Source organism: Acipenser ruthenus, chromosome 17, assembly GCF_902713425.1.
Source record: "Acipenser ruthenus chromosome 17, fAciRut3.2 maternal haplotype, whole genome shotgun sequence".
In the NCBI taxonomy this organism is placed as follows: domain Eukaryota; kingdom Metazoa; phylum Chordata; class Actinopteri; order Acipenseriformes; family Acipenseridae; genus Acipenser; species Acipenser ruthenus.
This window is the reverse complement of record NC_081205.1, coordinates 11251993-11268956: the sequence shown is the minus strand read 5'-3', so window position 1 is coordinate 11268956 and position 16964 is coordinate 11251993. Positions and strand designations below refer to the sequence as shown.

The 16964-nt window shown below is 41.9% G+C and overlaps 2 protein-coding genes across 2 annotated transcripts; both read left to right on the top strand.

Annotated features, from left to right (window-relative positions):
• Window positions 1–1390: 1390 nt before the first annotated feature.
• On the top strand, window positions 1391–12779 carry LOC117970838 (interferon-inducible GTPase 5-like). Its single transcript, XM_058989975.1, has 2 exons — window positions 1391–1507; window positions 11006–12779. Exon 2 carries the CDS (start codon window positions 11013–11015, stop codon window positions 12198–12200), a length of 1188 nt encoding a protein of 395 aa, XP_058845958.1. The 5' UTR covers window positions 1391–1507; window positions 11006–11012; the 3' UTR covers window positions 12201–12779.
• A 1954-nt stretch (window positions 12780–14733) lies between these two features.
• Window positions 14734–15388, top strand: LOC117423624 (interferon-inducible GTPase 1-like). The gene is given in 1 exon segment (XM_034928794.2): window positions 14734–15388. A coding segment is annotated over 1 exon segment (654 nt). The 5' UTR covers window position 14734.
• The last annotated feature ends 1576 nt before the right edge of the window (window positions 15389–16964 follow it).

Below are 16964 nucleotides of genomic sequence, written 5' to 3'. Positions count from 1 at the left end.
CTATAGCTCGCGGGGATTGGGGAAGATTGATTACTGCATATCTCACCAATAGATCTGTACACTCTGTTTGCTGAGTTCATGCTTCAGCATAATCTGCATAGCTTGTTTGCTTTATCTTGTTCAGTTCTTCATTTTCAATAAAATTGAAATGATATATAATGCAATACCATTTTTACAATGAAGTAAAAATTCTGTTTAAAATATACAAAACAGTACAACAGGTTAAACACTAGCCAAATACAGCAAAAGTCAGATACATCTTAATCTTAATACTGTCAGCCTAAACCAGATTTCTAATAGTACAACTTTGAAAATGCCAGGCCGAACAATTATGTCTTCACCCAATTCCATTAGTCTGTGTATCCTTCTGCTCTGTGTCTCACAAAATAAAGGTTGTGAAGGTCATACAGATAAAGTGAGGGGTTGATTTTATTAATCTTTACCCAGCCTGGAAAATTCACTGCTTTTTTTAGAGCTGGGAAACATACTAACACCAGTGTGTGCCTCCCTGGATCTGCATCTACTTGTCTGTCTTTATATCAAATGACATCTTTACACGTGCATACAGTGGGCATGACATGGTGGTCTACTTCCTCATGTTAGTGATGACTCTTACCTTGAATTTATAGCCCTGACAGGGTGCTGATTTCCATCGACAGTCTTGTTTAGTGTTGAATTGCCTTTACAATAAGCCCAGTAGGTGGCGCCACATGTTTAATTTACCTTAAAAAATCATCAGATAGTATTACATTTCCTACTGATTTATTGTAAAATACTGTAACTGTCTGGAATCGGTTTTCTTAACTGCATATGACACCAACAGTCTGTGTGCTGTGTTTTAGTTTGAAGCATAAACTGAGACTTTGTTCTTCAGAAAGTAACAACATCATATTAGAGTCTCCCATGCTTTGTGTGCTGGACAAAAAAAGAGCCGAGAAACCCATACTGTACGAAAGTCAGATGTGCTGCACTGTACTGCTCTTTATGTTATCTCTTCATAGCACAAAACCTACAGTACAGAGGTTAATGAGAGGTGAGATGAAAACTTAAGCCTTCTTCAGTACCAGGTCCCCGATAGAATATATATTTACAGATCTAAGCTGTGCAGATTGTTTCCTGGATGGGACCTAACATGTCTGCAATGAGAGACTCTCATACATGCTTTTTGGATTTGTACAGAAGTGAGCTGTATTTTATTACACAGGGATGTAATACAGGATTCAGTATTATGGAAGTGGAAGTCTTCGTGCCAGCTCTCCCTGCTACATTGAGCCATGACTACAGGTTTATCTGTGTGCCCGGCTTTAGCCCCCTGATATAAAGACACACCCCAGCCTGTTTATCTGTAGCATGATATTTCCCAGAAGCAGAAGTTAAATCACATGATGTACCTGCTTGTTAAATATAAAGACGTTCACCAGCTACTTTAATTTAAACCTGAATCCACAGTATCAATACCCACTGAAAAGTGACACTTTTTTCCAACGTCTGCAGAAGCATCATTTTGGTAAGTGGTTATATACAGTATATGTACGTGTGTGCGTGCGTGCGTGTGTATGTGTGTGTCTATATATATATATATATATATATATATATATATATATATATATATATAATATATATATATATATATATATATATATAATAAAATAAATGTATTATGGAAGTGGAAGTCTTTGTGCCAGCTCTCCCTGCTACATTTTTTAGTTTCTGTTTGCACTTTTTTTGTCAAATGAAATGGTTTTTGCAATTATTGTGCACAGTGTGTGCCGGGAGGATTTTCCCCCAGTGCTGGGGGGAATGGCAAGAAAAGAAAAAAAGGCACTTTATATATATATATATATATATATATATATATATATATATATATATATATATATATATATATATATATATATATATTATAATTACTGCATTCACAATGGCGTTGCTTTAAAAATAAGCTGCTTTCAGGAGACCTACAGCTGTTCATCACTTTGAGACAGAGCACTCTCCATTGCTTTTGCCATTGCCTGACGTGAAGTTTTTGCATGCAGAGAAAAAAGTTATTTTCTTTTTAACCAGCGCTCCACTCTTTACACTCAGCCCTGTTTCCGCCTGTTTTTCGCTGTTTTCATTTATGTATGTTTATGTAGCGCCCGCGATCTTTTCTACTTAACTGTCCAGGTCGCTATCGAACTACGCCGTCTATATAGTTTAACGAGGAATAGAACCTCCAATAACCTTATTTATAAAGCAGCAATATTTGGGTACCCCACATAGAGCCCCTCTCAAATAAATGAAAAGACAAAATAATGGAAATTGGTTGTGCTCTTTTCAGCAAAATCTTTATTATCGACAACAAAATAACAAAACTAAAATCAACAATTGCTGCAGTGCAATAGATACAATCTTAACCATATATCTTGCACTCAAAATAATTATTTACTTATTGTCCCCAGCGACACCTAGAGGAGAGATAGAGAAACGTCCATTCAATTAATAAATAATGTTTGGCTGCTCCACCCACCAAATCCCAGAGGGCAGTCAAGCACCACCTGTGATAAAATAAACCACACATGAATAATAAAGTAAATATATTAAAAGTGTACCTACAAACAAAATCACCACACCAGACTTAACAGTGCACAATTCAAAAGGAAAACACAACCCAGCACCTGACTTGACTGAACGTTCAAAGCAGCCACAATAGTGATTCTCTCTCTCTCTCTCTCTCTCTCTCTCTCTCTCTCTCTCTCTCTCTCTCTCTCTCTCTCTCTCTCTCTCTCTCTCTCTCTCTCTCTCTCTCTCTCTCTCTCTCTCTCTCTCTCTCTCTCTCTCTCTCTCTCTCTCTCTCTCTCTCTCTCTCTCTCTCTCTCTCTCTCTCTCTCTCTCTCTCTCTCAGCTCCTATAGACACACACACTAAAAACTAGCTGAACGCTGCACGGCACTATTACATCCAGAGTATGTGCGCCGACTCACCCTGCACTATACCAGTAAACAATACAATAAAACCAGAACACCAGAACACTTTGCACTTAACAAAGATTCAGAGGGAGCAAAACAATAGTGCAACTGGCTTACCTCGTCACAGGGGGAACCACGGCAACACAGGAACACCAAAACACAGGTACATTGCTCTGCTGCACCCTTGCGGTGCCGGTATTTATAATGCTGGCAGTACACACTTCCAGGTTCCCACGGTCCCACCTGCAAAATGTAACTACTAGATAGTACTGTGTGCATGTTACAAATCAAATGAAAGGCCACAACATGTCCGTTCATATTATGTAAGTTGCAACAGGATCAGGCATACTATACCTGGCAGAGATGAGAATATATGAAAAAAAAACACTGCACCATTAAACCTCAATATGAAATGAACATGGGGGGGGGGGTGATGGGGGGGAAGCTGAGGAAAGCGATACCTCCCCTTTCAGTTGAGCTGCTTCAAAGACGGAGCAAAACGAAACCTGTGAACTCATGATGAGATGCTTAACTTCAGGCCGTCATAGTTCTGGTTAGGAGTACCGCATACACACACTGAATATGTCTTTGGAGAGCCCCGAGTCTGTGCTTTTAAACAGGTAGGTGGCTTTTATGGTGCCTGAGTAATATGTGTGTAACTTTTGGTGCGCTGGCGCCCCCAAAATGAATGGGCTGAGTTTTAAGAGTTAGCTTTGTCCAGAGCTATATAAAAATACATTTGTATTATATTTTTCTGTCATACTATTACTATTATATTTTTCTGTCACACTATTACTACTGTTTCATTTACTGCTACTTTGTGCATTCAGTGCATTTTGTTGATAAGCAAAGCAATATCTCTCGTCAGTCCTGTAAGAGAACAGGGCTTTTATCTTAACAACAGTAAGATATTTTTTGAGTTTGTTGCTGTTAAAAACCAGGTATTTATTTTAGGTATTTATGTTTTTGTGTTGTTGTGAGATATGGTGTCGCTGATGTACATACAGTCAACAGCAATTTTATCCTGCAATAGTATATCGTCCTGTAAGACAGGGATTTTTATCTTAACAAAGGTAAGATATATTGCTTGTGATGCTTAAAAAAAAAAACATAATTTTTTTTCAGTGTGCAGCAGTATCTTTCATTTTAGTCTCTCTTTCCTTGTTTTAGTTAAAATCCTCAACCTGCCAGTGTAAAGAAGTGTATTTTAAATGTAAATTTGGCAGGAATGCCAACAATAACGTGAGAAATGTGGCCAAATGCCCACCCTTTCTGTGATTATTTTGTTTGAAACTTTTAATAAATGTGTGCATTAGCGCTTCACTGCAGCTTCCCTGTCTCTGGGTCTGTTTCCTGGCAGTAACAACTTGGGCCACAGCACTATCCTGCCACAGTTGGTGTCAGAGTGGGATCGTGTCTCTGGAGACTCAGAGCAGGACTGCAGGTGAAAAACAAAGCTAGGGTGCGGAGCGGGTGGGCACCTCCGAGACATGTGCCCATAAGAAGACACTACATTTATGGAGGCCTTCGCAAGAGACAAGGTGGTCGGCTGCGGAATGTTTCCACATGAAGGTCCATCCCAGCCACCCACCCAACAGTACAAGGTGAGCCCCTCTGCCTTCCAAGCACCCTGGGATGACGGAGTAGACGCCCTTCTCGTCTGCCTCGAGGACCAAGGTTGGTGCCACGCCTGCAGGGATTTCGGAAACTTGGTGCTATGCTGCCTCTCCCACATCAGGAGGAGGAGCTACCTGCCCAAACGCCAGAGAAGGAGGAGCGACCTGTCTGAAAGAGGAAGAAGGGGAAGGGCCCGCTGTCTCTAGGGTCAGAGGGAGAAGCCCTGCTGTCTCCAGCGCGAGAGGGAGAAGCCCCGCTGTCTCCAGAGCCAGAGGGAGAAGCCCCGCTGTCTCCAGAGCCAGAGGGAGAAGCCCCGCTGTCTCCAGCGCCTGAGGGAGAAGCCCTGCTGTCTCCAGCACCTGAGGGAGAAGCCCCGCTGTCTCCAGAGCCAGAGGGAGAAGCCCCGCTGTCTCCAGAGCCAGAGGGAGAAGCCCCGCTGTCTCCAGCGCCAGAGGGAGAAGCCCCGCTGTCTCCAGCACCTGAGGGAGAAGCCCCGCTGTCTCCAGCGCGAGAGGTAGAAGCCCCGCTGTCTCCAGAGCCAGAGGTAGAAGCCCCGCTGTCTCCAGCGCCTGGGGAAGAAGCCCCGCTGTCTCCAGCGCGAGAGGGAGAAGCCCCGCTGTCTCCAGCGCGAGAGGGAGAAGCCCCGCTGTCTCCAGCGCGAGAGGGAGAAGCCCCGCTGTCTCCAGCGCGAGAGGGAGAAGCCCCGCTGTCTCCAGCCCGAGAGGGAGAAGCCCCGCTGTCTCCCGCGCAAGAGGGAGAAGCCCTGCTGTCTCCAGCGCGAGAGGGAGAAGCCCTGCTGTCTCCAGGGTCAGAGGGAGAAGCCCCACTGTCTCCAGCACGAGAGGGAGAAGCCCCGCTGTCTCCAGAGCCAGAGGGAGAAGCCCCGCTGTCTCCAGCGCGAGAGGGAGAAGCCCTGCTGTCTCCAGTGCCAGAGGGAGAAGCCCCGCTGTCTCCAGGGTCAGAGGTAGAAGCCCCGCTGTCTCCAGAGCCAGAGGTAGAAGCCCCGCTGTCTCCAGCGCCTGGGGAAGAAGCCCCGCTGTCTCCAGCGCGAGAGGGAGAAGCCCCGCTGTCTCCAGCGCGAGAGGGAGAAGCCCCACTGTCTCCAGGGTCAGAGGGAGAAACCCCGCCATCTCCAGTGGCAAAGGGGAAGGAACTGCTACCGTCTCTAGTCAGCAGGGCAATCGCCAGGCCAACTTCAGCAGCCACTACATCTGCTCCAAAGGGTCCAGCACTGCCGCCGCCACCGGAGTGTCCAGCACAGCTGCCAGTGTAGCCACTGCTAGAGTGCCCCTCGCTGCTGCCAGCTTCACTACCACTGGAGGGACCAGCGTTGGGGCCAACCTCTGTAGAAAAGCTCAGAGCGGGGAAAAGTCACTCGGGCTTAGGGGGTAGAAAGGGGGTTAAACGGATGCCCCCTTACAAAAGCCCAGGGTTGACCACTGGTTAAATGGGCGCCCCCTTACAACAGCCCAGAGGTCACAAGAGGGGTTAAATGGGCACCCCTGACAGAAGACTCAGAATCACCTCTGCCGAAGAAGGAGGCAAGGAGATCACCACCACAACCCCGACCATCACCCCTGTGTCCGGACCTGCTGCCTATGGGTCGGAGCCCTTGACCCGTGCTCCTGGACAACCGGCATTGGTGTCTGGACCTCTGGTCGCTGGGACTAGTTCCCAGGTTGCTACATCACCAGGCACAGTTGCCTGGTCTCCGCTGGGGCTCGCACCTCTGCCAGCTGCTACACCCACCCAGTCACCCACCTGCGCTCCTGATGCCTCGTCCACATCGCCTGGTCCCCTGTCGCTGGTTCTCGGTCTCTGGGGGGGAAGCACTGGAGTTGGGACCAACCCGCCCACCAACCCACCAACAAGAATCCAGAGGGAGAAAGACAGACAATGTGGGAGGGGGTTGGTGTGCTGGTTGCAGCCATGTGTGCTGCATACAAAGGGGGAGGTATGTGGCAGGGCGGAATTAAGAAGTGTATTTTAAATGTAAGCTTGGCAGGGACGTGGTTAATTCCATCTCTGCCAATATGTGTTTGACCTGTGCTTTTGAAAACTGTGTAGTGAAGACGAATGCGCAGACTACTGGTGATTTATTTTTTTGTTTTAAGCTTTTATTTTGGCCCTCGTGCTGTGTTTGTTTCTGCTTTTTTAACCCTTTGCGGTACATTTATTCAGCGTGTCAGGTCCAATTTATTTTCACACGTGCAGTTTATTTTAGACGCGCTCTTTACATTTTTTTTTCACAGTAAAACAGGTTTAAAAGGCACTGCATATCAACAGGACACTCAGTACTGCATCTCAAGCCCCGCCCCACCCCTTGTTCGCTGTATTTTTCACATCCGTCTTAATAATAGTACATACCGATAAATCATCTCCTGATCACTCGTTTTATCACCAAACTCCTCAATAATGCGATTAAAGTCATTATTTTATTACTATAACATCTAAAAAAGCTCTGCAAATGTCTGTGATATTCTTTGAGCGCTGGATGCAGAAGCAGCTATCCTGTTTGTTTATGTCCGTGTTATCTATGTGGTGTCGGGGTTTTCTATATTTATGAGATAAGCTCAATATTTTTTTCTTTTTCGGGTTCTATCAGTCTCACTCGGCCATTGAATGGTTTTCTCAGCTTTTTGTGGAGAAAAAACGACTAGAGCTCTGTTTTTTACGTCTTTTTGATGATGTCGGACAGGGTCTGACATTGGACGGGAAAGGGAAAGTTGCAATGTCGGACCAGGTCCGACATAGGACCGCAAAGGGTTAATAGACATGCGCATTAGCACTATCCTGTCTCTGAGTCTCTTTCCTGCCAGTATTATTATTATTATTATTATTTATTTCTTAGCAGACGCCCTTATCCAGGGCGACTTACAATTGTTACAAGATAACACATTATTTTTACATACAATTACCCATTTATACAGTTGGGTTTTTACTGGAGCAATCTAGGTAAAATACCTTGCTCAAGGGTACAACAGCAGTGTCCCCGACTGGGGATTGAACCCATGACCCTCCGGTCAAGAGTCCAGAGCCCTAACCACTACTCCACACTGCTGCCCTAACATCTTGGGCCACAGCACTTTCCTGCCATAGCTTCAAACAAAACAGACCTTCCAACACCACCTCCATAGAGGGAGAACACTCTCGTTGATAAGAGAGACATGACTAGATTCTTATCTCGTAGCGCACAGGGCTAATAAAACTTTGAAACGTGGAACTCACCTCTGCGCTACACTTTTGGACCACGGAACAACAATCTACCAAGTTTCATCTGACTGGGCCGATCCTCGCAGGACTGTTGTCCTTCTTCACTGAAACTGTGTTGTTTCTCTAAAAGCCACGGAACAACAGAAATGTTCCTTGCAGAAGTGAAACCTTCACGCAGGCATGACTGTTACTTTATCCGCTTACAAATGCCCATCGTACATTTTGTTTCGCTCGGCTCGGGTCGAAGCATGTCGACCCACAACCTGAGGAGCGCCAGTGTGAAAGAGGCTTAGGTCCAGGCTTGTAGCCGTGGGTTGTACTCGGGAGCTCCTTTCTATAGCGTCATGGTGGGGCAGTGGGAGTTTTCAGTAGCAGGAGTTGTAATTGCTGCATCTGCAGTTGCATTTCTCACTGTATTTGTTGCTGCATTTGTTGTCCCATTTCTTCACTCCAGTCCATTTCTCTTCATTTCTTTGGAAAATATCCTCCCGTCTGCTGACAATAATCTGTTGCAGATAAATCAGTGTAATCTTGTGACGGAGTGTCCCGCCTCTTTGTTTATTATTTATTTATATTATGATTTATCTGTTCATATGACGGCGAAAGCCGATGATTATTTGTTATTGTTTTTGTATTTTAAAAACCTTGTGAGGATGCGTGACTGATCAGCTACTGATTTATTTAACTAGCTGACAGTCACGCATCCTTACTAAACTCATGCAGACTTACTAACAACTTGCAGCTGTCTGCGCTCAGGGAAGAGAGTGTCAGAGGAGAGACGTAAGTCTGTGGTAAAATAGAGATAACAATTGCTAGACGTGCTGGCTAAAAACCAGTACGATACTTGTTTGTTTCAGACTGCCAAGGCGTCTTTTGTTTTGTAGTGTCTTGTTTTGTTTAAACTGTTTGTTTTGTTTAATAAAAGCTGAGCGCCGGAGCGTTTCAGTTTGCCCCACCATTCATTGTTTTGGGTCTGTGTTTCTGTTTTGACGTCACCACTGCAAGCCATTCTGGTCACAAATCTACATCAATCTCTGCACCTGTGTTGAACATCTTTGATTCCTATATGTTTATCTTCAACAAGGAGAACAACAAGAACATTTTTCACATTTTGAATGCATATTTCTCTTTTGTCTATAACGGGCATTACAAACCTTTTTATGTGTGTGATGTTAGTTCGTGTCTCTACATCTGTTCAGAAACACAGAGGCGTAAAGGCACTTCAACATTTCAAACAGTGGCAGTCAATGGTCCCCTAGGGAGCTAAGCATTGTGATGGGGTGTCTGTACGTGTATGGAGGCTCTGTGTACAAGTATGAATATGAGTAATGGCACCCCTGCATAACCTTAGTAATTAGCAATTGGTAAGACTAATTGTAGCTGTCTAAATAGTTCTGTAAATGTCCCCTGCCATGCACATTCATTCACTATATAGATCTCAAATACGCAGTTTTGAAAACAACACATTTTAGCAAACATGTATTTTCGTTGTAAAGAAATCTCTGTTTACAAGCCATGTTTTTAGACAGTCTTGCACTTCCTGGGTCATTTCACCTGGAGAGTGAAATTGTCTCTGCCCTTCAGGGCCTCCTTTCCTGTCAGTAACCAACCAGCTGCTTCCTAATGGCAGTGTGACCGAGTTGTTGAGTGGCGTGTGGGTGGTGACATCACAGACCAGGAACAGAAACCAAAACAATGAATGGCAGTGGTGAAACTGGAGCGCTACGGCACTCAGTGTTTTATTAAATAATAAACAAACAAAAGATTTAAACAAGCAACACACTACAAACAAAAGGGCACGTTGGCCAAACAAATAGAAATAAACAAATAAGTATCATGCTGGGGTAAAACCAGCACGCTTAGCAGTTGTTTAGATTTGAAATCTCTCTCCCACTTTGCTCGCTGTCCCGTACTCTCCTCTGTACACTCTCCCCTGAGCGCAGATAGCTGCAGGCTTTTATATTCTGGCCGAGGGGTTAACTAGCTATTAATTAATTATTACTCCTCGGCCATATTATTATTATTATTATTTATTTCTTAGCAGACGCCCTTATCCAGGGCGACTTACAATCGTAAGCAAAAACATTTCAAGCGTTACAATACAAGTAATACAATAAGAGCAAGAAATACAATAACTTTTGTTCAAGTAAAGTACAAGTTTGACAAACCACAATTCAATAATACAGCAGGTAATAGTGATAGTTACATCAGGATATGATTAAATAGTGATAGTTACATCAGGATGTGATTAAATACAAAGTACTACAGGTTAAAAATTTGGCAGATTACAGTACAGGATTAAATGCAGTAAAATAGGGGCTGATAAGAGCAAAATAAAGCACATTTACATGAAGGGTGATAGTGTCCCAGGATACAAACAGAGGAGTTCTACAGGTGCTCTTTGAAGAGGTGAGTCTTAAGGAGGTGTGGTCAGGGACTGGGCAGTCCTGACATCTGTAGGAAGGTCATTCCACCACTGCGGAGCAAGGGTGGAGAAGGAGCGGGCTTTGGAGGCAGGGGAGCGTAGCGGTGGTAGAGCTAGTCTTCTAGTCTGCACGAGTTTAATAAGTCTGCACGAGTTTAATAAGGATGCGTGACTGTCAGCTAGTTAAATAATCAGTAGCTGATCAGTCACGCATCCTTCCAAGCTAGTTAAATAATCATCAGCTTTCGCTGTCATATAAACATATAAAAATCATAATATAAATAAATAATAAACAAAGGGGCGGGACACTCCGCCACAGGCAGACATGCTTTGCAGCCAGTAAAATGCTTTGACCCTGAAGACTGGGGTGAAATGACCTGGGAAGTAAAGCAGTAAGAGACTTCCGGGAAGGCAAAGTAAACTGTAAACTTGTTTTAATCTAGTGTAGTACGAGATAGCATGTTTTGAAATGAAAATACATGTTTGCTATAACTTGTGTTTCTTTCAAAACTGCACCTCCAAGACCTTTCTAGTGCATGGCAGGTATGATGTATGAAATTATGTTGTTAGCTACAGACACTTTAAGTACAGTTTCTCCTCAGCTCAGGGCATTAAAGAAACTGTACAGCTTAATGGACCATTTTCATCCACTAAAAATGTTTTATTAAACATTTTAAAATGTGAACACATCAGTTTTATTAAACTTTATAAAAATGTATCAGCATCCCTTAAAAATGTTCCCTGATTTTTTTTTTTTATCATTCTATGTTGGCCTCTAATCACAAATCTCATTTTTTTTCTAGGAACACAATGGCCAGTTCTCATTCCTGTGAGTTTTTCAGTGATAAAGAAGCTAAAAGTCTTACATCGCTTTATAACGAGGGTGGACTAGCAGCTGTAATCCCTGTGATCAAAGATAAATTACACAATTTGGAGAATGAAACCCTTAACATTGCAGTGACAGGTTGCACTGGCTCAGGGAAATCAGCATTCATCAATGCTTTAAGAGGTCTTCGTAGAAATGATGAGGGGGCCGCCCCAGTTGGTGTTACAGAAACGACAAGGGAAGCAAAGGCCTATAAGCATCCAAACCTTCCTGGAGTGAATTTATGGGATCTCCCCGGAACTCGTTCCACTACATTCCAGGCCAAGGATTACCTGAAGAAGGTTGATTTGAATAAATATGACTTCTTTGTCATAATGGCTGCCAAAAGATTTACAGAAAACGATGCAAATCTTGCCATGGAGATCGAAAAGATGGGGAAACAGTTCTACTTTATTCGTAACCAAATTGACATTGATATTCATTCTTATGAATTAGAGGGCATTGAATACAATAGAGAGGAAGTACTTCAAACCACCAGAAATAATTGCATTTCTAAGTTAATACAGATTGGCATTCAGAAACCTTGTGTTTTCCTCTTATCAAACTACCATGTCAACGAATACGATTTCACTGCATTTACTCAAACTATTGAAGCTGAGCTCCCAGAGAAGAAGAAGCATGTGTTTTGGCTCTCTCTTCCTAGCGTTACTTTGCAAGTGATAGAAAAGAAAAAACAGATCCTGAAGAAGAGAATCTGGATGGTAGCAGCAGCTGCAGGTGCATTTGGAGCAATTCCTGTGCCGGGTTTGTCCTTTGCATGTGACATTGCTATACTAGTGGTTGAACTCTTGTATTACAGGGAGTTCTTGGGTCTAGATCCACAGTCCCTTCAGAGGCTTGCATTGAATGTTGGTAAACCCCTGAAGGTTCTCACAGCAGAAGTTCAGAACCCATTTGTGTTTGACATAACCCCACAGTCTGTCACAAAGTTACTGATCTCATCTGTCTGTGGTGCTATGATGATTGCTGATGATGCTCTCCTTGTTATCCCTGTCATTGGATCTATTCTTGGAGGAATAACATCCTTTGGAACCACCTACATGATGCTGAGAAACTCACTGGATCAGTTTGTAGAGTCTACTCAACGGGTGGTGAAGAAAGCACTTGAATAGATTTTAAATGCCTGTATACGTTAGGTTTACACGTCACTGGAATTCAATTAATTGTGATATTTGCATAACTAAATAGCTAATCCTGTAGCATTATTGCGGTGTGGCAACCACTAATCAACATATATAATGATGTGCATATGTGTAGAAAAGCTCACAAGCAAGTAGGTGAACAGCAGGGGTACCCCTTCTTTAGCAGTTACGACGAGTCAAGGCTTTGATATGTTTGTCTTTCCAGAGCATCCCTTTTCCATCCAGCTGCCCCCTATATTGAAGTATCACAGCTTAACACATAAGGTATGGTTTAATTTGATTATATTTTGGATGAACTAAAATCACCTCGACAACTCAGTTCCTTAACATTAATACCTAACCTCAGGAATCTGAACTGCCTTGACTCTGTCACCTTGGAAATGAGGCACAGTGGAGGAACATGCAGACATCTCCCCCTCCCTCCTCTATACTGCTCTTCAGGTTCAGGACCTCGCGCTGGAATTCCCCTCAGAAATGTTAGAGTGTGAGAAGCAATAGCTGTATGTCTGTTAAAGAATAATAAGGTTCAACTATTCATGTAATAATTAACAGGTGTATATATATATATATATATATATATATATATATATATATATATATATATATATATATATATTGTAACACAGCAGGGAGGGGGTTAAAGCCTCCCTGAGTAGAAAACATGTGCAGAATGCACATTTGTTTAGTTTAATTGTTTTGGTTTATCATTGAATTTGATTTGTTAATTGTTTTATTATTAATTATCCCCTGCACCTGGTAGCTATTGTTAAATTAAAACCAGGTGCAGGGTATTTAAGAGAGGCAGCTAGTCTGTTCTAGGCTGCTGAGGAGAAGGAGGCAGAAAGGTGTGCTCTGCTTCCTGGCAGTCATGAGTGAGAAAGTAAGTGCGGTCTCAAACCAGTGTGTTTTGTAAGGACGGGGAAACAGTGTAGCTGTCCCGTGTTAGCCAGGGTGTTCCTGTGTGTTAGTTAGTGCTCGTACAGAGCTAGGTGTTTATTTTGTGTGTTCTGTTTGATTCTTGTGTTTATTAAAAATAGCGCAACCGCGCTGAAAACTCAATTTCTGTCTGCTGGGTCAAGTTCTTAAAGGGGCAACGAACCCGAGTGAGTTGTGCTTTGTCACTATATATATATATATATATATATATATATATATATATATATATATATATATATATATATATATATATATATACTTGATTGATTGTAATGCAGTGTTTGATATTTTTATCTTATCCCTAATAAAAGTTTACTTCCGTATGCAATATTAAAGAAAACAAAAGTGATTATTAAAGTATGGTGAAATGATAAATATGGTATTCAATGGAAAATACAGTATTGACATTGGGAAAACATGGTAAAATGCTAAATTACCTTCAGAATTTGCCATAGTAAACTTTTATTTATGGGACCTGACTTAATCTTTTTTTGAATGGAATTACAGTGGGCTGGTGATATAAACATTTTTAAGCTGATTACATTTGAAAACTCTTTTTACTAATTAAAGTGCTTTGAGATATTGTTTCACATGAAAGGCTCTACAAATACATATTAATTAAGATGTTTCCATGCCTGGAAATATGCTTCTGCTCTGTAACTGAAAAAACTAAAACCATATACACGAATGCATGATCTGTCATTTGAGAATTTACTTTAAGTATCTTTTTACCATTTAAGAAATATAGCCAATTATTTCCGTATCTGATGCCAAGAGACCAATGCATGCATTTGTTTAATCTAGAATTGATTATTGTAATGCACTTTTTCTGGTATCCTAAAACATGTGCTATCCTGCTTGCAGCTTGTTCAGAATACCACTCCTAGAATTCTGACTAAAACCAGGAAATATGAACATAGTATCCCTGTTTTGGCCTCTACAGTTGTATATGTGACATGCTATACAAATGTATTGTGGTTTGTTCTTTTTTTCTGCTATGTACTGTACAGTGCTTTGAGATAGTTTTGTATAAAAAGCGCTATATAAATGCAATAAATAAATAAAACATGATTTGCATTGTCAAATATGGAATATTATTATTATTATTATTATTATTATTATTATTATTAAAAGTACATGGTCCAGAGTGGCTCACTTGGTGAAGGTAAAGGGGAGAAGGGAAGACAAGGGAAGTGTCTAGTGGGTGATGATAAAGCTGTTTACTAGCCAAGTAGCCCTACATCTTATGTTGTTTTACTATTAATTAGGGTTTAAGTAATTGTTACCAACTGCATCACTGCTCTCTCTTTATGTATTGTCTCCTGTTCCTTTAGCCTCATCCTTTATGTATAATGCTCAAATCCCTGTAATAACCCTGACTATCCACAATCAATCCACTGCATTGTACACAGAGAATAAGTATACAGCAGCAATACTCACTACTAAGCCTCCTGCAGTAACTCTTTATAGAGCGACATCAATTCACAGACTACCTCAATCCTGTGATAGCTGCTGAGGCACAGTGTATTCCATCTTACATGTCTTTCTGTTTTTTTTCCAGAAACACAATGGCTAGTTCTCCTTTGTGTGGGTTGAATGAAACCCTTAACATTGCAGTGACAGGTTGCACTGGCTCAGGGAAATCAGCATTCATCAATGCTTTAAGAGGTCTTCGTAGAAATGATGAGGGGGCCGCCCCAGTTGGTGTTACAGAAACGACAATGGAAGCAAAGGCCTATAAGCATCCAAACCTTCCTGGAGTGAATTTATGGGATCTCCCCGGAACTGGTTCCCCTACATTCCAGGCCAAGGATTACGTGAAGAAGGTTGATTTGAATAGATATGACTTCTTTGTCATAATGGCTTCCAAAAGATTTACAGAAAATGATACAAATCTTGCCATGGAGATCGAAAAGATGGGGAAGCAGTTCTACTTTATTCGTACCCAAATTGACAATGATATTCATTCTTCTGAATTAGAGGGCATTGAATACAATAGAGAGGAAGTACTTTAAACCACCAGTAATAATTGCATTGCTAACTTAGAACAGATTGGCATTCAGGAACCTTGTGTTTTCCTGTTATCAAACTACCATGTCAACGAATACGATTTCACTGCATTTACTCAAACTATTGAAGCTGAGCTGTCAGAAATAAAAGAACATGTCACAGAAAGAAGAAAGGACATGCCCAAGAAGGGAAACAGCTGCAAGCTTCTTTGATAGAAACAGCTGCAGGCTTCTTTGATAGAAACAGCTGCAGGTTGCTGTGGCTCATACCTGTTACTGGTTGGCTCTGTCTCTGTGTGTCTAGCATAGGTAAACCCCGGGAGGTTAAAAAACACCCATTATTTTTTTTTTTAATTACGGATATAGTCCTTCTTTTAATTAATCTGTTGTTGGACGGCTAGTTCATGTGGAACCAAATAAAACATTTTGAAGAAACTCACTGGAAACATGTATTGAGTTTATTCAACAGATTGCATAAAAAAGAACATTCATTTATTGTTGATTCATTTAAAGCAAAGATAGCTTGAAAAAAGGAATCCTTAGTGCTCCACATTCCTGTAATCATTTACATTTCTTACATTCACGTGATAAGTGCAACAATGCTAAAGTTAACTACAGCATCTGTTCGGTCTTCCCATGTTATTAATGGACCCAGGGTATCTCAGGACAATATGCCCCAAACATAACAATGTTTCTGTCATTTGAGCTACTGTTTGACCACCATACTTGACAAACCTCTCTAACCGTCTTTTCCTTCTTCCTGTCACTGCTGCTTCTCTTAGTGACCACTTTCCCATTGCTTTGCCATTTCTTATACTTGATGTCTTGGAGCAGCTTACCAACATGACTATCCTTCCTGCTGTGGCACCAGAACACCTGAACCCACTATCATGCCTCTTTAAAATGCTGTTAGATCTATGCCCTTCCCTATTTCTGGCAGTGTACGTTCCCTTATTCTGATACTCTCATACAGGTAGTGGACAAAAAATGGAAACACGTGGGTAAATGAGGGACACCAAGTATATTGAAAGCAAGGGCTTCCACACAGGTGTGGCTCATGCGTTAATTAAGCAAATAACATCCCAGCATGCTTAGGGTCATGTATAAAAATGCTAGACAGGCCTGGTTGCCTATAATTATGGCTAGCATGGCTGCAAGAGGAGACCTCAGTGACTTTGAAAGAGGGGTGATTGTTGGGGCGCGTTTGGCAGGAGCTTCAGTGACCAAGACAGCTCAACTTGCTGATGTTTCACGAGCAACGGTGTCTAAGATAATGTCGGCATGGAACTCTGAGGGAAAGACAACATCAGCAAAGGGCAACAGTGGGCGGAAGCTCATACTACAGGATTGTGATATCCGTGCATTAATTCGAAGTGCAAGGCAAAACAGGCGAGCAACTGCAGATCAATTTACTGCAAATTTCAACCTGGGGCGTGAGCAGCCAGTTTCATCAAAAACAGTTCACCCAGAACTCCACAGAGCAGGATACCATAGTGGCCCAACACCCTATAAAGTGACTTTACATTGGTGAGCTAAACTCATCTGTCCAATAATCATTTATTTAGACATTCTAAGTAAAATAAAACCAAACCTCTTTATTAGGAACACCAACCAAACTGGTTCCATTTGGATTAATGAAAAAATAAACCTTCTGGATGGAATTTATATTTTTCTAAATATTTGTATATCTAACATTTAATGCTTAATCAGCAGGGAGCATTTGCGTTCATAATCTTCTTAGTTACAGTAATTTTGTATCTAAATAACTATGACCCATGATGCTTGTGTA

What these genes read in the sequence shown, in the direction of transcription:
- LOC117970838 (XM_058989975.1), top strand. Translation starts at nt 11,013, where the DNA reads ATGGCCAGTTCTCATTCCTGTGAGTTTTTCAGTGATAAAGAAGCTAAA.